The 22,879-nt window shown below is 37.9% G+C and overlaps 1 protein-coding gene across 1 annotated transcript in view; it reads right to left on the bottom strand.

Moving 5' to 3' along the window:
• The window catches only part of ACACA (acetyl-CoA carboxylase alpha), a 336,306-nt gene that overhangs the window by 205,378 nt on the left and 108,049 nt on the right, over positions 1-22,879 (bottom strand). The window contains exons 12-18 of the mRNA XM_006832345.1: positions 15,709-15,879; positions 14,403-14,564; positions 13,891-14,054; positions 11,484-11,634; positions 10,595-10,698; positions 8,651-8,732; positions 7,150-7,295 (exon numbers count right to left, since the gene is read on the bottom strand). Of these exons, the coding sequence (XP_006832408.1) occupies positions 7,150-7,295; positions 8,651-8,732; positions 10,595-10,698; positions 11,484-11,634; positions 13,891-14,054; positions 14,403-14,564; positions 15,709-15,879 (980 nt within the window). The remainder of the gene's footprint in view (positions 1-7,149; positions 7,296-8,650; positions 8,733-10,594; positions 10,699-11,483; positions 11,635-13,890; positions 14,055-14,402; positions 14,565-15,708; positions 15,880-22,879) is intronic.

Below are 22,879 nucleotides of genomic sequence, written 5' to 3'. Positions count from 1 at the left end.
GAGTGACTAGAAGAACAGAAGATACTTCTTGAAAGAAAGACCGACAGGAAAAATACAAAACAATAATGGCAGTAGCTACTACAAGAACAGGCAAGTTGCTCACCCAGGAGACAACAAGGCAAGTGGTCGGGTCCCCTCAGGGCAAACTCCTTCTAAGACTAAGACTCACTGGGAATACACGAGTAGACATGCCCTCTGATTGGTGACCACATTCACTGATAAGGGGAAGTGAGGAAAAAACAGCAATGAGCCTTTTTATGAAGATGGCTCGAAGGCAAACATGGAAGCCCCTGCCCCTCCCAAAGCTGAAGGCAAAGCAAAGGCTTTGAAGGCCAAGAAGGCAGTGCTGAAAGGCATCCACAACCACACACACAAAAAAAATCCACACGCCACCCAGCTTCCTGTGGCCAAGGACTGTGAGGCTCCAGAGGCAGCCCAAATATCCTCGGAAGAGCGCCCCCAGGAGAAACAAGCTTGACCACTATGCCATCATCAAGTTTCCTCTGACTACTGAGTCAGCCATGAAGAAGATTGAAGATAACAAAACACTTTTGTTCACTTTGGATGTCAAGGCCAACAAGTACCAGATCAAACAGGCTGTGAAAAAGCTCTATGACATTGATGTAGCCAAGGTCAACACCTTAATCAGGCCTGATGGAGAAAAGAAGGCATATGTTTGACTGGCTCCTGACTATGATGCTTTGGATGTTGCCAACAAAATTGGGATCTCATCTAAACAGAGTCTAACTGGCTAACTCGAAACATAATTTTTTTCAATTAAAAAAAATAACAGCAATGAAGCTGCGAGCTAAGCCCTACAACATTTAATAGACTCCTGTGAACCCGGGTGGAGACTTGGTTGGCCAGCAGTGTGGTAAGACATGGGGACTCTTGGGCTCCGAGTCAGTGACATAGCCACAGAGAACTAGAGTGGAAAGTGAAGTGACCAGCTGATAAGAAGAGAGGGCATATGCATAACATCCACATTTGCAGATAATATCTACTCAATCTGGCCTCAATGACTGGATGATCAGAGCTCAACTACAAGAGGAAAAATAGAGTAATCTTATACAATTTGATGAACTTGACCAACACCTATGGGTGCAGTAGCTCAAAAGAGGGAACAAATCTTTACAGCGAGGATCATTCCCAACCCTCCATACTCCTAATAGACAGGGATGGGCAACTTGGACATTGGCTACCTAAAATGGGGGGGGGGGCTACAAAGGCAAGAAGTGATTGGCTTACAAGCTTTCAAGAGGGAGCCTAGATACAGAGGGAGCAGAGGAAGATAGAATCTCCACTGAGTAGTAGTATCCAATCTGTCCGGGTGGGGCTAATGAATGGAGATGGGGATAGGTCCCTTGTGGTACAATGGTGAATAATTGTTATCAGGACTGACTGTGAGGGCTGGAAATGTAAAGGTGGACCTTTTGTAGCAAAAGGAGGGGAGTGATTGACTATGCAGTCCAGGAGCCGAGGTCCCTGGAACCATCAAGAGAGAAGAGCGGAGTGTGAGACCCTATCCAGAGAAACAGTAACACCAGAGATGAAGGCAGAGACAATGACGTGGAGAGATGGAGTGGCTGGAGACTCTAGACCCAGAGAGGGAGCGGTACTGTGTGCTGATGACAGGTGGGGGGTGGGAGGTGGACAGGCTTGCGGTATACCCTTTGGTTGGTTGATGATGCATGGAGGGGATTGTAACCATGGCAATGAAACGATAACAATCAGATGAAGGTAAAGCTAATGTTCTCCCAATAAAACATTTTTAAAAAACAACAATTAAATTAGAAGTCCTGGTTTGGTGCTATAGGTTAATGTGCTGAACCTCCACTTTACTAGCATGAGGTCTTTCTCCAGGGACTGGTTCCTACTGATAATATGCCCAAAGTATGAGAGGTTAAGTCTAGCCATCATGGTATATTAGGAATATTTTGACTGTACTTCCTCCAACAAAGATTTGCTTGTTTTTCTAGCAGATCATGGTACTTATAATATTCTCCTCAACACCGTAACTCAAATGCATCAATTTTTCCACGGTCTTCATTATTCACTGCCCAATTTTCACATGCATATGAAGCTAATGAAACTATAATGGCTTGGGTTAGGGGCCCCTTAGTCCTCAAATCGACATCTTTGCTCTTGAATACTCTAAAGAGGTCTTTAGCAGATCTGCCTGATGCAATACACATTTTTTGATTTCTTGACTACTTCCATGACTGTTGATGGTTGATCCAAGCAAAATGAAGCGTCTGACAACTTCAATCTTTTCTCTATTTATCATGATGCTATTTCCTGGTCCAGTGGCGAGGACTTTTGTTTCCTTTACGCTGAGGTGCAATACTGTGAACTTTGATCATCATCATTAAGTATTTTGTCCTCTTTGCTTTTAGCAAGTAAAGCTGTATCATAAGCATATTGCAGATTGTTAATGAGTCTTCCTTCAATTCAGATGCCACGTTCTTCACATAAACCAGCTTCTCAGACTATCTGCACAGTGTACAGAGTGAATAAATACTGTAAAAGAATACACTTGGCATACACTTTAAATCTTTCAGTGTTCCCTGGTTTTGTTCAAACTTGGTCTATGTTTAGGTTCCTCATGAGCACAATTAAGGTTCTGGAATACTCAATTCTCTGCAATGTGTCCATAGATTGTCATGATTCACATTATCGAAAGCCTTTGCATGGTCAATAAAGCACAAGAAAACATCTTTCTGGTATTATCTGCTTTCAGCCAAGGTCCATCTTACGCCAGCAATGATATGCCTCGTTCCATGTCCTCTTCTTAATCTGGATTGAACTTTTGGCAGCTTTCTGTCAATGTACTGTTGCAACCATTTTTTAGTACCTTTAGTAAAAATTTACTTGCATGTGATTATTAATGATAACGTCCAGTGATTTCCGCACTACAGATAAGCTATCTTCCAAATGTCTTGGCACAGATGAAAGATTTCAATTTGTATTCCATCAATTCCCAGAGCCTTGTTCTCTGCCAATGCCTCCAGTGCACCTTGGACTTCCTTCCTTTAGTACCATTGGTCTTGATCATATGCTTTTTTTTCTTTTAAGGTTTTTATTGTGAATTGAGTGAAAGTTTACAGGGCAGATCATCAGTTTTACATTCAACAAATCATAATCTTGTTTCATTACAATGATTATAATCCCCTCCATATACCATTTAACAGTATTTCTATTTACTTTAGTTTTTGGGTTTTTTTTTAAAAACTCAGGTATATATAATAATTCACACCACCAAAGGGCACATTCTGTGAGTCTGCCTCCTAGCCACCAGCTCTAAGCACCTCTCTTCCCATGAATCCAGAGTGCTCAGCTGTACCCTCTCTCCATGTTTCCATCTCTGTCTCCATCTCTGGTGATCCTGCTTCTCTGGATAAGGTCTATTTCACTTGTGCTCTTCTCCCTTGATGGTCCTAGGGTCCTTCGTTTCTGGACTGTAAGATTAACTACTCCCCTGTTTTAGTTACAAAACTTCTACCTTTACAATTGTGACAGTCGAAATTAGTCATGATAACAATTACTCACTTTTGAATCATATGACTCTTACCCCATTTCTTTTCACCAGACCCACCTAGACAAGCTGAAAACTATTCCGTGGGGACTCTATCTTCTCCACACACTCTCAAGCTAAACGCCCTCTTGAAAACTTATAAACCAGTCTCTTTGTGCCTTTATCCCCCTCTCTCATTTTAGGTAGCCAATGCCTGAGTTACCCATCCCTACCTACCCTGTGTATAGAGAAGATAGCATTGATACTTGATGTGAAGACTCCTTCACTCTCAGATGGTATTTAGAGTTACTACCTCCATGAATATAAGTCAAGTTCATCATATTGTAGCAATTTACCCTTGTTTCCTTTATAAAAATTGTTTTGTTCTTGGCAAGTGGGAGAAAAACAGCAATGAAGTTGTGAGCTAAGTCTGACCACATTCAATAGACTCCTGTGAACCCGGGTTGAGACCTGGCTGGCCAGCAGTATAGCAAGACCTGGAGACTCCTGGGCCCAGAGACAGTGACATGGCCACAGAGGACTAGAGCAGAGAGTGAAGCGTCCAGCTAATATGAAGTGAAGGTAGATGCACAAGAACATCAATACTTGGAGAAAGTACCCACGTGACCTGGCTTCAATGGCTGGATGATCAGAACTCGACTAGAAGAAGAAAGAAGAGGGAAAAGACAGTAATCTGATACAATGTGAAGAACCTGACCTACACCTATGGATGTAGTAGCTCAAAAGAGGGAACAAATCTTTACAGTGAGGATCATTCCCACACCCTCTGTACACAGGGTTGATAGGGATGGGCTACCCAAAATGGGGGTGCTACAAAGGCAAGTGACTGGCTTACAAGCTTTCAAGAGAGATCCTAGTTCCAGAGGAGGCAGGGGAAGGTAGAATCTCCACTGAGTGGTTTCCAATCCATTGGGATGGCACTGATGAAAGGAGATGGGGATAAGACTCTTGTGGTACAATAGTGAATAATTGCTATCAGGACTAACTATGAGGGTCTGAAATGTAAAGGTAGATGTTTTGTAACAAAAAAAAGGGGAGAGGTTGATTTTGCAGTCCAGAAGTGGAGGTCCCTGGGACCATTAAGTGAGAAGAGCAGAGTGCGGGACCCTGCCCAGAGAAGCAGTGATGCCACAAATGGAGGCAGAGATGATGACATGGAGAGATGGAGCAGCTGGGGACTCTGGACTCAGGGAGGGAGAGGGGCTGTGTGCTGATGGGCAATGGGGAGGGGGCAGGCTTGCGGGGTATACCCTTTGGTTATTTGATGATGCATGGAGGGGACTGTAATCATTGCAATGATATGAAATACGATATGATGAATTTACAGCTGGTATTCTCCCATGTAAACTATCACATAATTAACAATAAAAAGTTTTTTTTTTTTTTTTTTTTTAATTGTTTTGTTCTTTTTTTGTTGTTGTTTAAATCTTCCTCTAGTCGAGTTCTGATTATCAAGCCATCGAGGTTAGGTAAAATGTGTACTATCTGCAACTTCATATGTTCTGGTGTGCCTCCTCTCACTTCATATCAGCAGGATGCTTCACTCTCAGCTCTAGCCTTCCGTGGCTATATCCTGTCCACAGGCTCAGGTGTCCCCAGGTCTCACCACACTTTGGACCAACCAGCCCTTCCTCTTCTCTCTCTCATCTCCAGGTCAACGGGGGTCAATGTACTGTGGTTGAACTCAGCCCATTTCTTCATTGCTGCCTTTCCCCCTCTTCTACTCACCCGTAGACCAACATGGTCGCTAACAAGCTTACATGCCTGCTCATGTGTTCCCTTTGAGTTTCAGTCTTAGAAGGGGGTTTGTCTTGAAGAAACTTGATTATTTGCCTTGATGGCTTCCTAGTGAACAACTTGCATATTCTTGTAGTAGCCAGTCATACTGCCATTTTTGTTTTGGGTTTTTCCTTTTGATCTTTCTTTGAATATGAATCTTCTGTCACTCTAGCTATTTCAGGCTGGTCTGCTTGTCCTTTCTAGTGGTAATGTCCTACCTCAGAAGGTTCTAGACAGGGCTCAGGATTCCACCTAAGGTCCTATACTCTGCAAAGGCTCCACAGGAGGCCTATTTCACTAGGCAAGTTCAAGAACCCCTTTTAGGTATTCTAATCAGTTATAGGCTAAAGACGGGCTTACAAGCTTTCTGTAATCATATTTCCTGACATTTCTTTCTATCCACCTCAAGTGTCCATTTTACAATAGCAGGCAAGGGAAACCAATATACATAAGACAGTCAAGCATCTTTAGTATTATTTCCCCTCATCAAACCAAGCCTAGATCCCTGTATCACAGAGCCCTGTTGTTCTAAGGTTCAGTATGTATCACTATTTCTCTCTGTATCATTTAGCCCATGCAAACCTTTCTCAGGTATTCTCCTATCTACTTTGTTATATATGTCATCTCTTGAAATGGTTGACCACAGCCCATTTCTTTTTGGTACAGTGACTTTGTATATTCCTTCCATCTTCTTTTGATGCTTTCTGAATCATTCAATATCTTGCCAATAGAATCCTTCAATATTACAAGATGAGGGTTCAATTTTTTTCTTCAGTTCTTTTACCTTGAGAAATGCTGAGTGTATTCTTCCCTTTTGGTTTTCTAACTCCAAGTCTTCACACATTTCATTATAATACTTGACTTTGTCTTCTCTAGCTATTGATTGGTCTTGAAAAATTCTGTCAAGCAATCTCCAGCATCATTTCTATCAACAAGTATGGTTTCCAATTACTGATTTTTCCTCTTTGTTTCCTACAGTTGCACTCCAATCACCAGTAATTGTCAATATATCTTGATTGCATGTTTGATAAATTTCAGCCTGAAGAAGTTAGTTGTTGTTAAGTGCCATCAAGTTGCGACCTAGTATAGAGTTTCTGAGGAGCAACTGATGTGTTTGAATCACCAACCTTGTAGTTCAAAACTTTTGCACTTATCCTAAAGCGCCACACCAATTTCAACTTCATCATCACTGGCCTTAGTGGCTTGAAAAATGATAGTATTAACTGGTATTCCTTATAGGCATATGGATATTATCCTATCACAGACAGCATTATACTTCAAGATAGGTCTTGAAATGTTCTGATGATGAATGCAACGTCATTATACTCTTTAATTTGTCAATCCCAGCATTATTAAATCATATGAATGTCATATTCAAAATGGCAAATACCAGTCCATTTCAGCTTACTAATGCCTAAGATATTGATCTTTAGGTGGTCCATTTCATTTTTGTCAACTTACAAATTTCCAACATTCATACTAAAATGATTAAAGGAAATTTTATTTGAGAACATTAACAGACAAATACGATGTGTACCTGGGTGTAAACTATACATAAATATAAAATTTCAGAAAAAAATGTAACAAGAAACTATTAACAGTGTCCATAAAAAAAAGAACTTATTTTTCATTTTGTACACACCTCAGAGTGGTATGGTGGAATGGTTTTGATTGTCCTCCTAGAATTTTCATTAAGTGCATCTATTACTTTAAAAAATCTACTTAAAAAAAAAAAAGTACCAAAAATGCCTAGAAAAATCTCAAGAGATAATGACTGTAAAGAGAAAAGGTTGATACAATGACTACTATCAAGTCGACCTCCAACAGTCACTCACCTATCCACTTCCTCTTTCATGTATGTGGTATAGCTGCTGCCATCATAGGATAGTAGCAGCCCTCCATCACTTAGCCGGTGCACATCTACTTCCACACATGAGCCATTCATGATCACCACATAGGAGTTGGGGGACTGTCGAGTCACCTATAAGCAACAAGTAACAGAAGGAAAAAGTCAGTGTGTCCCTACCAAGTAGTACCCCAGATAAAATTTCAGTACAATGACACAGGTAGAAAAATTATGTGTCAAAATTTAAAAATTCATGGCACTTGTGCTATTAGCATCAATAACTGTGGCCATAGTTCAGTTCTGTTGCAAGCAAATAGGGCTACCTTATTCTCCCTACGATGGCTATTTCCCACCTCTACTTTGTCTCTGACTGCTTATGTGAAATTGAGTGGCTACTAAAAGGTTTTCATAGAATCATTAAATACTGCTTCATAGTCTGACATAAATACTGTGATTTCACTAATGTTCCATCCTCTGCAATAAATTAAACATTTTTCCTACCTTTTGACCTTTAAAGAAAGCAACAGAACAGAGACAAAAAATAAAGTACACATGTTGAGTGAAATGTCAGAAATATAAGAAAAATATAAGATTTCACTTATATGTAGAATAAGTAGATGCAAACAGACAAAGTTTATTACTAGTTACCAGGGGCTATAGGGAAGAGAAAATGGGCATTACTGCTTAATGGCGGTTACTGAGCTTTCCTTTAGGGTGATGAAAAATATTCAGAGATGGATAGTGGTGATGGTTACTAAACATGTAACTAAAGATTTAATTGTGCCCCCCACAATGTATGTGTCAACTTGGATGGGCCATGATTCTCAAAGGTTTGGCAATTATGTTAATAGTGTAATGTGGCAATTACATAATGATGTAATCATCCCCAATGATGTGATCTTATACGATCAGTCAACGGGTGGGATGCATAAGATCTGGATAAGACCTATGACCTTATACTCAGGTCATAGGTCTTACCCTGTGTAAAGGAGTTTCCCTTGGCCTGTATCTTTTTATCTTATAAGAGATAAAAGCAGAGCGAAGAGGGGGAAAAAAAACAAAGGAAGAAGAGCCAGGAGTGGAGTGCATCCTTTAGACCTGGGGTCATTGAGAAGAGAATCTCTTAGACATAGGGCATGATTGTTGACCAGACACACAGAGCTCGAAAAGGACGCGGAGCCCACAGGCATTCAAAAAGACAAGGACTTTCCTCCAGAGCTGACATGAGAGAGAAAGCCTTGCCACAGTACTTGAGACCTGAATTTGGGCTTCTAATCTTAACTCTGAGAGAATAAATTGCTGTTTGTTGAAGCCAATCCACTTGTGAAATTTCTGTTAAAGCAGCAGTTGATAAAACTAAGACTCATGGAAAATTAGTGTGACTAAATAGTATACTTAAAAATGGCAAATGTTTTGTTACATATATTTTACCACAAACAAAAAAAGTTTTTTTTAAAGTAAGATGCAGGTTTCAGTGGAATTCAGCATACCTTAAGTACATACTTGACTCCTTCATATATAAGTTCAACATCTACTGTATTCAGAAGTGTGTGAGCAGGAAGGACTTGACCCCTGAGAGAATAGAAATGTGAGAGAAACTTACTTCCAGAAAATTCTACAAGTTTAAAAAGAAAACTCAAAATTTATTGATGAAAACATTTTATGGAATATCAAGAACCTGAAAACACAATCTACATGACTGTCAGCAGCAAACTGATTACATAAATCATGGAAGAGCCACAAAATGGAATATTATTCAGCCATTAAAAAGAAGGCTTACATAGTAATATGGGGCCCTCTTCCAACAAGACTGTCAGGTGAAAAAAGCAAGGCATAGAATAGCTTTAGAATAGACTACCATTAATGTTTAGGAGCTCTGGTAGCGTAGTGGTTATGAATCAAGCTGCAAACCACAAGGTCAGCTGTTCCATGGACGAAAGATGAGGCTTTCTGCTTCCGTAAAGATTTACAGCCTCGCAAACCCTTTACAGGGTCGCTATGAGTCGGTTCCGACTCCATGGCACATAAACACCACCACCACCACCACCACCATTAGTGTTTAAAAGGGGGGAGGAGTGGAAAGAAACAAATAATAAATGTATTTTATGTTATGTAAGTTTAGAATAGCTCTAGAAGATTATATAAGAACCTGGTAACATTGGTTGCCTAATGGGAAGGGAACTGAGGTGAGAATTTCTAGTACTTACTTTCTTCTGATTTTTAAATTTTGAGACTTAGCAATATATTGTCTGTTTTTAAAAACAAAATTTTAAAACCTATAGAAATCCTCATCTACTCCTAGCCAATGGAACTTTACTTGTGGTCTTTATAGATGAGGGGGAAAAAGGCAGCAATGGAACGGATAGAGGAAAAGAAAGGACATGACCAAGGAGAGAAAGAATATCTTGTTAGTCATCAGTGAATCTAGGTAAAGAATGCTTAGACATTCCTTGTACTATTAATGCAATTCTTATGTTTGAAATTACTTTAAAATATAACCTTTAAAGATGAATTTTTAAATAACATTTTTTAAAAATCTTGACGAGGATACTGTAAATGTCACATTTGTACAGCAGTAAAGAAACCATTAAACTAAGATTGAGACTGCGTGCTGAGGAACAGAAATCAGTAAGATTGAACTGATAAAAGAGGCGAAAGAATAGAGGGGTTGAAAGTCATACTGAGAAGTTTAGATTTAATACAGAAGGTACAGGGAGCTCTGAAGGTTTTAGTGTATTAAAGTAACATAGTGAAAGATATTAATCATAAGAATTAAATGGCTGAAACCTCAGTTCAATTTTTTAACATTTTGTTTCTTTTCTTCCTTTCAAGTACCTCACAAGGGAGCTGATATAAGTCTAACAACACAGAAGGAAATAAAATGCCTGTGATTAAAGTGCTTTAAAATGATTAGCCTCTAGACCATTTCTCTGAGGACTCAAAGGCAGAGCTTAGTCTACAGAATCAGTGTTAGAAATTAGCTTAGCACCATACATGTGTGACCTTCTACCTGCGAGACTTATGAGGTCATCGTGAATGTCAGTTCAAATTATTAATTCCTGAAATGTGTTACAGGTAATATATAAAATATGTAGGGTCCCATGCTAGGGAGAAGCACCAGATTTTCATTACTAGAGATGTGATGCTTGTATGGAATAAAAAGTTATTTGAATCAGATTCCAGTTTAAAAAAAAAAAAAAGATAAGGAGCCAGTTTTGTGAAAGAAATGAATCTCTTGAAGCGGCTATAGAGCCCTAAAATAATTTCCAGTAAATACTAACATCGCCTCTCCCTCCTCCTCTCATGGACAGTGAGTAACAAGCAGCATTCACCAATGGCCAGGTACAGACTGAAGAATAAAGGAGGTTTTGAGTTTAAGTCCTATAGTCAGGACCACTTGTCAGCATGCACACCCGAAAAGAAATAAGGCCTACCTTTCTAAGGAGTGAAGGAAGTTAGAGATGCTGTTTCGCAGGCTCACATCTGCCACATGAAGAGCTCCGCACACAACTCCCAACATGGTATCGGGTCGCTCTGCCTGAAAGGAAGAGGGGATATCAAAAGTATTGCCTCTCAATTCAAATCAGGCTCAACTTTGCTATGAGAGTAACAGTTATATTGAAAAAAACTCCAGCCTTACTACCCAAATGATTTTTTTTTTTTTTTTTAAGTAAAAATGAACGCGTGTAATTTTAGAATTTGAATAGGGATGTCAATTGAATAGAGATGAATGAAAGGAGGATTTTTGGGAAAAACACCTTTCTCCCCACCACTATCCCCAAAATTTCTACTGAGTGGGCTCAAAAGTGCAACTTGAAAACAGGACTTCTGACAGGAATAAATTTTAAAAGGTAAGATTTGACTACTGATAACCTCAAAGAAAAATGTATGTATCCAAATATTGGATTATCAAGCAATTTAATGAATCCAATGATTTTATACAAAATCTTAGGGAATTATGAATACTCAGGAACTCAGAAACAAGAGATAAACCCATTCATTTAAAAGAAACTCCCCTTAGCAAAACTACAGAAACTGGTAATGCTGAAAAGACTTAACATCAAATGAAGACAGTGGAACTATTTCAATCTCTACATGTCTCTCTATATATACATATACCCTGGGAAGTAACAGTAGAACATAAACATGACTATGTAACAGGCATGAGAACTCTTCTAGTGCGAAAACTACACTATTTGATTCTTCTAGGTAGATCAAGAGCCAGTTACATAAGAACAAATCTCATCTAGTGAAATAAACTGATCACACTAAAGCCACAAAGTTCCATCCTAGAAGCAGTTTTTAAAGTAAAGATATATTTACCTGGACTTTTTCCGCTATCAGTCTGTCCAGCCAACCAGTGTCAATTCTATTCAACTGAAAGCTTTCAGTTTCCAACAATTTGATCAGGTATTCAACTGTAGTTCGAAAGTCACCCCGAATAGATAGCTCCTTCAAAGCCACTACCATGTTTCTGGGAAAAGAAAAGCAGCAGCCGTGTCTTAGCAACAAACATTTTAGTGATTTTCACTCATTTTAAAGAACTGCTCCATTCCTTCAAACTTTTTGGAGGGAATTGTTGTTAAGTTCCTCTGAGTCACTTCCAACTCAGAGAGACCCTGCTGTATAGGGTTTCTAAGGAGTGGCTGGTAGGTTTGACCACCAATGTTGAAGTTAGCAGCCCAATGTTCATGATACAGCAATAGAGACAGTCAAACCCAAGAATAAACAAATGTATACATGTAAGTGTACTCATTCATGGCTATTCCAGATAGGGAGAATTTGCAAGTCAGAAAACTAATAAATTCTGACTGATATTACCATAAAATCATCAGTAAAACACATTTATCTGACATACAAAAAGGACAAAGAAAATACATACAAACCACCTGCGATTTTCATTTATTAGGTTTCCATCCTTTTATTGATTATCCCTGACAAATTAGAATTGTTGTTGTTGTTGTTGTTGTTAAATGCCAATGGGTCAGTTCCAACCCATAGCGACCCTGTACAGAGTTTCCAAGGAGCGGCTGGTGAGCTTGAACCACTGACCTTGTAGTTCAAACCAACTTTACGGTCCAGCATATTAACCAAGAGCGCCACACCAGGAAATGAACTAGGGCATATTTTTCCCATCCTTACACTTTATTGGGTATAATTTGCAATAAAATATACTTATTTTAAGTATACAGTTTAATAAGTTTCGACAAATGCTAAAACCTAAATGTTATATAGATGTTATATATAATGAGGTGGAAAGTCTTTCTGTCATCAAGCAAAACAAGGCCAGGGGCAGACTGTAGAACAGTCCCATCAATTGTTCATATGCAAGTTCAAGCTGAAGCTGAAGAAAATAATAAGTCTACAGAGCCAAAATATGACCTTGGACGACATTCTGTTGTTAACAGGAAGCACAACTCCAATTTTAGAGTGCTGTGCCTGTGCCTCTGTAGGATAAGTACTTGACTGTTAACCACAAGTCAGCAGTTTGAGTACACCAGGTGTTCTATGGAAATTAGGTGAGGCTTTCTGCTCCTGCAAAGATTTTTACCCTCTGAAGCCCCATACAGGGTCACTATGAGTTGAAACCGACTCAACAACACTTAATAACAACTACAACTTAATTTTTGGATAGATATTCTAAAACATTTGAGTCCTCCAAATTACCTCCCAGAGCTCTACTTTTTCAGACAAGTAAAACTGATGTATGTAACATTTATTAAAAAAAAATATTGAGGCTGTTGAAACCAACTCAATGGCACTTAACAACAAACAACAACAAATGATGCTGTAGGAAAAGTACTGGACTGTTAACCACAAAATATGCACTTTAAATCCACGAGTTGCTCTCTGAGACTCATAAAGGGTTTACACTGAGTCAAAACTGACTTGATGGCACATAACAACAACAATTAATAACACTTGGGCTATGACAATTATATTTGTATAAGTTGTGTATATACTTTATAACACACCAGGGTCTCTTACCTAAGAATGTGGACAGTTTCCTTATGCTCTTTTCATAAGACAAGCAGCAATTTTATTATGTTGTTGTTATTGTTAAGTCCCATCATGTCAATTCGGACTCATAGCAACCCTGTATAGGGTTTCTGAGTAGTGGATGGTGAATTTGAACCACTGACCTTGCAGTTCAAATCAACCTTGAGGTTGAGTGCTTATCCCATGGTAATATCTTAATTTTCATGACAAATGATAGGTCTTATTTATAATTTGTTTATGCCAAACCCTTGGTCAAGAATCTTCTCAAGGAATCAGGAAGACCATTGTTGCAGGGAGGGGATTCTAATCTTTGAGATGAAAGCAAGTATATAATTTATTGAATGTAAAACTGATAATCTTGTCTGTTAACCTTCACTCAATTACAATAAAAAGTTTTTCAAAAAAAACAGAACTTTCTCTTCTACTCCCTAATTACAGTTTTATTTCTAAGGAAAAGCATGACATCTTTAAAGTGACTGATTATATAACTTTACCAAAAGTATCAGAAACAAAATATTTCAAAAGGCTCAGAAAAATATCTGTCAAATCCTGCATAATTTAAAATAATATAAAGGCAACTATGATTTAAAATATTTTCATGAGTAAGTGACTTTTATACCATATTGGTACCTTTGTAGCAGATAAATGGTTACCATTCCCATGCTTATACCTCCACTAAAGAATATTATAAATTTATTTTGTAAAATGCATCAAATGCTTTTATACTCACGAAATTGCTTCCTCTCTGTTTTCTCCCCAAGAAAAGCAGTGACCAAATTGAGAATCTGCAAATTCATGAAGTCCTCCTGCAGCTGCAACACTGAAATAACCCCAAACGTTCTTATTGCTGCGGAAATTCAATTCTTGAACTGTTCCTGAGCTGGGTTTAAAACCCTGTTAGAGAATGGTAAATATGAGAGACCATATCATATTCTAAGGAAGAGGACATTTATAGTTTTTCATTGTAAAGTCACATTGTAAATCAGATAAAGAAGCAAAAATGATACACAAAGATTATAAAAGCTTAAGAGCCAAATGCAGTGCTAGAAGCCCAGTGGGATCTTATAGTGATAAAATGGGAATAAATGGCCAATGATCATTTATTCATCTGATCCAATCAAAACCTCCCCTAAATATCACTCTCCAGAGAAGTCTTAAAACGATTTCAGATATATACACTCAAAGACATTCTCTAAAGTTCCCAAGAGGAAAAAGGCCTAAACTTTTTAAGTGATGATTTACCTCATCTGGATTTTCACTAGTGATCCGAGCAGCAATAACATGACCTCTTGGACAAGGAACATGAGCAGAATTTTCAAAATCAATAGGAGCATCACCCCAGGGAGATACACCATACATCATACGGATGTCCTTGATTCTATATAGAGGGATCCCCATGGCAATCTGGAAGGTAAAAAAAAAAAAAAAAAACCATACATACCACTCATTTTCCACAGTTAAGTTTCCTTACAATGTGAAGGTTATCAGATTATTACAGTTTCTTTGTTCATTAATTATTCACTTTTAAAATTCTCTTTTAGTCTGTATCTTAACAATCATTGAACAAGTAACTCTAAGTTGCTGTTTTGTTGTTAAGTGCCATTGAGTCAATTCCAACTCATAGCGACCCTGTTATAGGGATTCCAAGGAACAGATGGTGGGTTTGAAATGCCGAGCATTTGGTTCGCAATCCAGTGCTGATCCTACATTGCCACACCAGGAATCCAACTCTAAGTTAGTTGAAACAAAATGTCACTACAGAAAAGTTGCTGGATACTCTTTATTCTTACAAGACGTCCCCAAATTCTTAACCTAACAGACAAAAGTTCCTTTTAGTGTCATTTGTCCATCAAGGAATCAAAATGAAAATATTTAAGGGAAATGTGAATCTGCGTGGTTATCTAATTAAGTTCAGAGATAGGTGAAAAGTTCTATGTCATAATTATTTCTTATATCTCCACAAACCAGTAGAGGAAATAAATACATCTTTAATTCTTAATAGGAAACCAGAGTGGATTTCCAATGTGAACCAAAAAGGTTATATATAAATAGCACTAGACCTTATCATTAGTTATTATAACTTCCAATAACATTTGTTTCCTGGGCTGAGAGAAGGCAATAAGTGTCATCTAGTACATTATGCAATATAAAAACAAAACAAAATGGGGGATGGGAGGGTTTAACAACAAACATGGAACACTACATTCTTACAGGAAAAACCTCCAATAAACAGGAGTAGGGAGAAACCCCAAAGTTTTACAGTTTTCTATAATTAAGCAATTGAATAAAGCATACTATTTATACAGTTTCTACTTAAATTATGAGTTTATACCAGATATATCTGGTTAAAAGAAAAAATAATTTTCCTGTGTTTAGCACATCAACAAAATCAACACACCTGTATACCACCACACAGCACAGACAAATAAATACTACATGAGACTCAACAGAAGGTATTATCAAATGTTCGTTAAACCAGCTTTTCAAGTATCTCTAATATTCTACAAGCCTTAAGGCTCCTCCTTGAGCTTACATCAGGGTAACTCACCTGAAGTTGTGCTGCAGGAAGGTTGACATCAGCCACCATCTCTGTACAAGGGTGCTCAACCTGTAGCCGAGGGTTCAGTTCCAAAAAGTAGAAGCTGCCATCCTGGCTATAGAGGTATTCCACAGTCCCGGCACTCACGTAACCTACCATTTTGGCAAGTTTTACCGCACACTCAAAAATGAAAGTTAAGCAAATATTAAGTTTCTCACTTTTCCTAAGGTTGGATCATTGTTTATCTGCACCCTCTATCTTACTCAACTACTCAATGTTTTTAAGAGCCACTGAGACTTTTAGACACGTGAGAGTTAATTTTACACAATGATTATTATACAAGATACCTGGATATAGATGACAAAATTAATGAAAAGCAGTGGGGAAACTGAGGATTTTTCTATTTGGATCACAAGCAACCATATTAATCAGAAATGAGTCAAACAAATACTGTAGCTGACTCTTCACTGTCCCCTAATTTCTGGTATTCCCAATATAATCCCCTTCTTCCTAGGAGGGTAACTGTCCAGCTAGAGCCTAGATTTGTGCAATCTCTCTTTTAGCTAGTGACTCTAAGTTTCAACCCAATGGAATGGCCACAGAGTAGAATGACATATGCACAACTCCTAAAGCGTATTTTGAAAAGGAAATTGCTTACCCTTTATTCTTGACATTTTCCCCCTCTTATTAATTGGAACATGACAGTAATAGTGCAAGCCAGTTTCAGCTAGGCAAATGAAAATATACAGAGAATAGCAAAACAGAACAGAACCTAAATCTTAAGATAGCCTATGGAACAGAACAATCCCCCACCAGCTCTGGAGAGCTCATGTCAGATTAATACAGAAGAGAAAAATAAACTTTTGTCTAATTAGACTAACTGTGATCTTTTTGTTACAAAACCCAAACCTGTACCCTGGAGTTGTTAGCTGAGATCAAACTGACCTACAACTCATGGTCATCTGATACACAAAGGAACAAGGCACTGCCTAGTCCTCATGACTGGCAGCAGATCAAACTGTTATGTTACGGTCCATAGGGTTTACACTGGCTGATTTTTAGAAGTAGACTATCGGTGCCTTTCTTCTAGTCCATGTTAGCCTGGAAGCTCCACTGAAACCTGTTCAGCATCATATTCACATGCAAGCCTCCACTGACAAATAAGAAGTTACTATGGTTGAGGTGCACTGGCTGGGAATCAAATCTGGGTATTCTGCATGAAATATGTGACTACTACTACTACCTAAACCCTTACTTTTATTAAAATTATTAACTTCAAGTGTGATGTTACTGTTTAAAAAATTTAAGTATATAGTGCTGGCTTAGCAATACAATGGTAGATGGCAAGAAAACAGATATCACAACTAGAAATCAGATGGTCTCCTTATTGTATAGCAGAACAAAACATTTGGTTAAGTTGTCTCCTACAATAACTTGGAAGGCTGACCACATGCCAACAGAGCTCTAAGGAAAATAGTCAGAAAAAGCCAGAATGTTGACGACATCAACTGCTTGTGTACCTCCAAATAATAGAAGATTAGAAACAATGCCGTTTCAGCTGGTTTCCAGGTAACCAGCATTAAACTAAGGAGAAAGATGGGGTAACCACTGAAAACAGTAAATAAAAGAGGAAAACTGTATTGCCTACCCAAAAATCTTTGGGTTTAATTACTCAAACCAGAAGCTGAGAGGATTAAATGACTACAGATATTACAAAGATGGCCTTCAAAAGTCTGTGACTGATGACTGAAGTTATGTTTGTAACCCCCAACCCTGCCTGCATTTGAAGTCAGTTCTGTCAAAGAAGGTATAGTTTCCAAAGGCCAATTCACAGAGAAAATGAAACAAGGAAAAACTTCATAAAGAGCAAAGACCGGTGCCTTAAAGACAAAAGGTACGGGATTTACTCCTAAAGAGCAGAACTAGGGTCAGACAGATGGACTACTGGAGGCATGACTCTACCACATGGCAGGGAATCGTCATAATTCCTGCCCTGTTGTACGAGAAAGATGAGGCTTTTTGTTCCCAAAAAGATTTACAGCCTCAGGTAAAATGACAGATTAGGCAGACGCACAAACAGACCCTCTACAACAAAGACACAAGAGACCAAATAAAACAGACACAGATACAATTCCTGGAATCTTGAACTTCAGTAAAAAGGTTAGATAAGTGGATGGAGTGTTGCTGGAAGGAGAAGTGGGGGGGGGGGGGGGGTTAGAGAGAGAGACTGACTAGTGAATGGCGAGAAAGATCCAGTATGAGGTGACCAGAGGTGTGGCCAGCGCACACACCCTCCTCATCTACCACAAGTCCCTGCTATCTGGGAACTTAGAATCATGTGGTTGGGTAACAGGCCACTGTGAGGTAGGGGCTGGATGTGCTGCCTTGGTGTGACATTTTAGTGCAAGGATTCAGGTGGGTTGAAATTAGAATCTAGAGAACCCTAAAAGTCATCAGAACAGCATTTAACCAGTCACCCTTCCCCCAGCTGTCCTGTGGTTCTAAAAGACACTGATACTAGCTCTACCAGCCGCATCTCCCGTAAAGATTTACACCCTCGGAAACCCTGTACAGGGTCGCTATGGGTCGGACCCGACTCGATGGCACTTAACAACAACAACAATCTCTGCTTTTGTTTTTTCTCCTTTTCTTCTGTCTCCCATTTTCCCTCTTCTTATTTTCTCCCTTTGATCTTTCTTTACTCTCTTTCTCTTTTCATTTACTCTCTCTCTCCCTGGTTTTCCTATGGGTTTTTCTTTTTTCCTTTTATTTGCTCTTCTATATATAGCTCCAATTTCCTGCCCCCTTTTCTTTTTTTGGTTTTTAATATCCTTTTTTTTCTAATTATTGGTTATCCTTTATTATTTTCTCTTTTCATTGTTGGTTGCTTGCTTGTTTATTCTGCTTTGCTTCATGGTGTGTATGTGGTGGGGGTTTCCTATTTTGTACCCAACAGGTGACAGCAACCATGTTCATACAGCCCAGTCACAACCATACCCTCTGCAGCTCCAAGCCCTGGGGCAGGAAGCCAATACCAACTCCTTTACTACCTGATCAATGACAGATAGCAGCCAACAACAGCCAAACCCACCCTAAACTGATGTGTAATCATGGAGAAAAGAGAACAGCATACGTGCTCTTAACTCCAACCATAGGTAACGGTATGTGAGAGCTAAAGAACACATCAGGGTACAATCATCAATTAAATACAAACAAAAAAATACCACAAAGTCCTAGAGACAACAATTTTAGCTCACACAAACAAGAGAGAAAGGCACAAATGAACAAGTGGCAAACATAAAAAACATTTCCAAGCAAAAATGGTAATGGAACTAACTGGAAAAAAAAAAGAATTCAAAAGAATGATATTTAGGGACCTGAAGAGGATTGACAGAAAGATGGCAGAAAGCAAAGAAAACACAGAAATAACTTTTAAATTTAGGTATACACAACAAGAACAAACAGGTAAAATGTATGCAAATTTTGAAATAATACAAAACCTGCAATTAGAAATTAAGATTAATACTAATACTTCAGAAATGGACAACACCTCAAAAGGCAAAGGAGTAGATGCAAAGCAATGGAAGCCAGAATCAGTGAAACAATCAGAGAAAATAGTGAAAAAAAATCCATGAAAAAAAATTAGTTATTGGTGATCAGAATTCCAAAGCAGGAAGAGACAATAAAAAGCACAGAAAAAACTGTCAAAGAGTTGTTGGAAGAAAACTTCCCTAACATCATGAAAGATGGTAAGATAAGCATACAAGAAGCTGAAGAAACCTCAACTAGCACAGATCCCAAAAGAACTATCATAATCACCAAGACTATCGTAATCAAACTTTCCAAAACCAAAGGCAAGAAAGTAATCCTTAGAGCAGTCATGGGAAACACAAAAAGTTTGGTTACAAGAGTGAAACAATAAAATTAACCTCTGATTTCTCAACAGAAACCATGCTGACAAAAAAAGCAATGAGATGACATATACAAAACTCTAAGAAAAAAACACTGGCAACCAAGAATCATATATTCAGCAAACCTGTCCCTCAAATACAACAGCAAGATTAGGACATTTCCTGACAAACAGACACTAAAAGAATTTGTAATAACCAAGACCAACTTTACAAAAAAACAGTAAAGGAACGCCTTTGGACTGAGAGCCAACAACAGAAGACAACAATCTGACATTAACATACATGGCAAGACCTATAACTCAATCCAAACATACAAGTATTTAAAGTAAAACAAAGCTACAAGACCGAGAATAGGGAACCTGAGACATCAATTTATAATGAAGTGAACTACAAAGCAAATAGAGGAAATAGAGTAAATACAGAAATTCCACAGAGTAAGGTATCAAGTAGATTTCAAGATAAAACAGACACTATTAAACCAGGGAAATTTTAAGTAAATTACAGGGTAAACTCAAAAATGAATATACCTTCACATCAAAATGAGAGAAAAATCAGAAAGATTTAGTAGATGTAATTAACACAATAAATATTGAGAAAAACCACAAACAAAATTAATTCAGTGCAGAAAATTATGTGGTACAAAGAAATATGCAGAACAACAACAACAACAAACAACAACAAAAAAAAAAACAGCAAAGTGACAGCAATCAATTCATACTTATCAATAATTGTACTAAATGTGAACGAATTATATGCACCAGTCTAGAGACAGAGTGTAGCAGAATGGATAAGAAGACAGGATCCTTCAGTATGCTGTCTACAAGAGACACATCATACACATGAAGACTAGACTAAAAATCAAAGATGGAAAAAAATGTATCAAACTACTGGCAACCAAATCAACAAGAAGTGACAATTTTAATCCCTGATTAAATAAGACTACAAGGCAAAGATGAGCATGAGAGACAAATTAGAACACTGTATCATGATTAAGAGGCCAATTAAATAAGGACATAACCATAATAAAATCTGTGCCCAAAGGAACGAGCTGCAAAATATATAAATCAAACTCTAATAGAACTGAAGAAAGAAATAGGCAACACTATACTAATTGTTGCTGTTGTTAAGTGCTGTCGAGTGGGCTCCAACTCATAGCAACCCAGTAAAGGGTTTCAGGCAACATTGCAGCCCAGTGCATTAACCCACATCACCACACCAGGACAACAACAGCAGGAGACTTTAGTACACCACTTTTGATAAAGGACAGAACAACTAGTAAGACACTCAACAAAGACAAAGAAGAACTAAACAACACAATCAACTAACTTGACCTCATAGACAAATATAAACCACTCAACCCAACAACAGTACAGTATTCATTCTCTGTCAGTGCACATGGAACATTCTCCAGAACAGACCACGTTATAAGCCAAAAAGCAAACCTCAATAAATTAAAAATACCAAAATACTACAACATATCTTTTTTATTTAGATCACAATGCTATAAAAATTGGAAACAAACAGTAAGAAGATCAAGGGGAAAAAAATCAAATACATGGAAACTCAACAAGACCCTGCTTAAAAGCTACTAGCTAAAAGATCAAATAAACAACGAAATTTAAAAATCCCTTGAGTAAAATGAGAATGAAAATACAACTTACCAAAACCTTTGGGACATAGCAAAAGCAGTGCTTAAGATGGCAATTTGTAAAAACAAATGCACGATCCATAAAGACGAAACAACCAAAATTAAAACCTTAACCAAGCATCAACAACAATTTAAAAAGAGCATCAAAGTCAGCCTACTGTCACCAGAAAAAAAGAATTAATAAAGGTTAGAGCAGGAATAAAAAACAGAAAAACAACAGAATGAATCAACAAGACAAGAAGTTGGTTCTTTGAAGGGATTAATAAAATTGACAAATCATTCAAATCTAACAATTCATTCAAATTATAACAAATCATTCAAATCTAACAATTCAAATCTAATTTTGTCTTCTCTTTAGGAAAAAATAATAAATATACTATGAAGAATTGTACTCCCAAAAATGAAAAAACTCAGAAGAAATGGACAAATTGCTAGAAACTAACACAAGCTGAAGTACTAACCCTGAACAGGCCTACAATAATAATAATAATAATAATAATAATAATAATAATAATAATAATAAAATTGATGAAGTCATTAAAAAACTCCCAAACTAAAAAAAATAAAATAAAATCCAGGTCCAGATGGCTTTACGGATGAATTCTACCAAACGTTCACAGAAAAGCTGACACCAATTCTCTTCAAATTATTCCATAAACATAGAAAATGATGGAAAACTCCCAAATTCATTTTATGAAGCAAACATAACTCTCATACCAAAACCAAAGACAGCACTCTAAGCAAGAAAATGACAGACCAATATATATCATGTGCACAGATGCAAAACTTCTCAACAAAATGCCAGCAAACAAAATGTAAAGGCAGACATTTGTAACAAAAAGAGGGGAATGGTTGAACTTGCAGTCCAGGAGTGGAGGACACTGAGACCATCAAGGGAGAAAAGCAGAGTGCGGGACCCTATCCAGAGAAGCAGCGACATCAGAGATGGAGGTAGAGATGATGACATGGAAAGATGGAGTGGGTGGGGACTCTAGACTCATGGAGGGAGAGGGGCTGTGTGCTGATGGGCTTGCAGGGTATGCCCTTTGGTTGTTTGAATGATTATATATTTCTGAGGGCTTCGGTGTACATAAGAAAACAAAAACAAAAAAAACCCAGAGGGGAATAGAAGCAAATACTGTTGAATGGTGATGCATGAAGGGGATTATAATCATTGCATTGAAACAAAATACAACAGGATGAGTGTAAAGCTGATGTTCTCCCATGTAAACTATCACTCAATTCAAAATAAAAACTTTTTTTAAAATCCTAGCAAACACAATCCAACAATGTATCAGAAAAATAATGTATCATGACCAAGTGGGATCCATACCAGGTATGCAGGGATGGCTTAATATTAGAAAATTAGTATAATCCAACACATAAAACAGAGGAAAAAGATTCACATGATCATATCAATTGATGCAGAAAAGGCATCTGACAAAATTCAACACTCTTTCTTAATAAAAAAACACTCAACAAATGAGATTAGTCAATCACAAAAAGAGAAATACTGCATAGGACCACTACTGTAAAAGACTAAGAAAAAGAAATTATACTAAAGGGGAGTTGGGGGAAGTCTTTGTTGGTTGTTGGGAAGTTGGTGATGGGTGGGGGGAAG

This window comes from Chrysochloris asiatica, unplaced genomic scaffold, assembly GCF_000296735.1.
Source record: "Chrysochloris asiatica unplaced genomic scaffold, ChrAsi1.0 scaffold00007, whole genome shotgun sequence".
NCBI classification, from domain to species: domain Eukaryota; kingdom Metazoa; phylum Chordata; class Mammalia; order Afrosoricida; family Chrysochloridae; genus Chrysochloris; species Chrysochloris asiatica.
The sequence above is the reverse complement of the archived record's forward strand: the minus strand, read 5'-3'. Positions and strand labels throughout refer to the sequence as shown.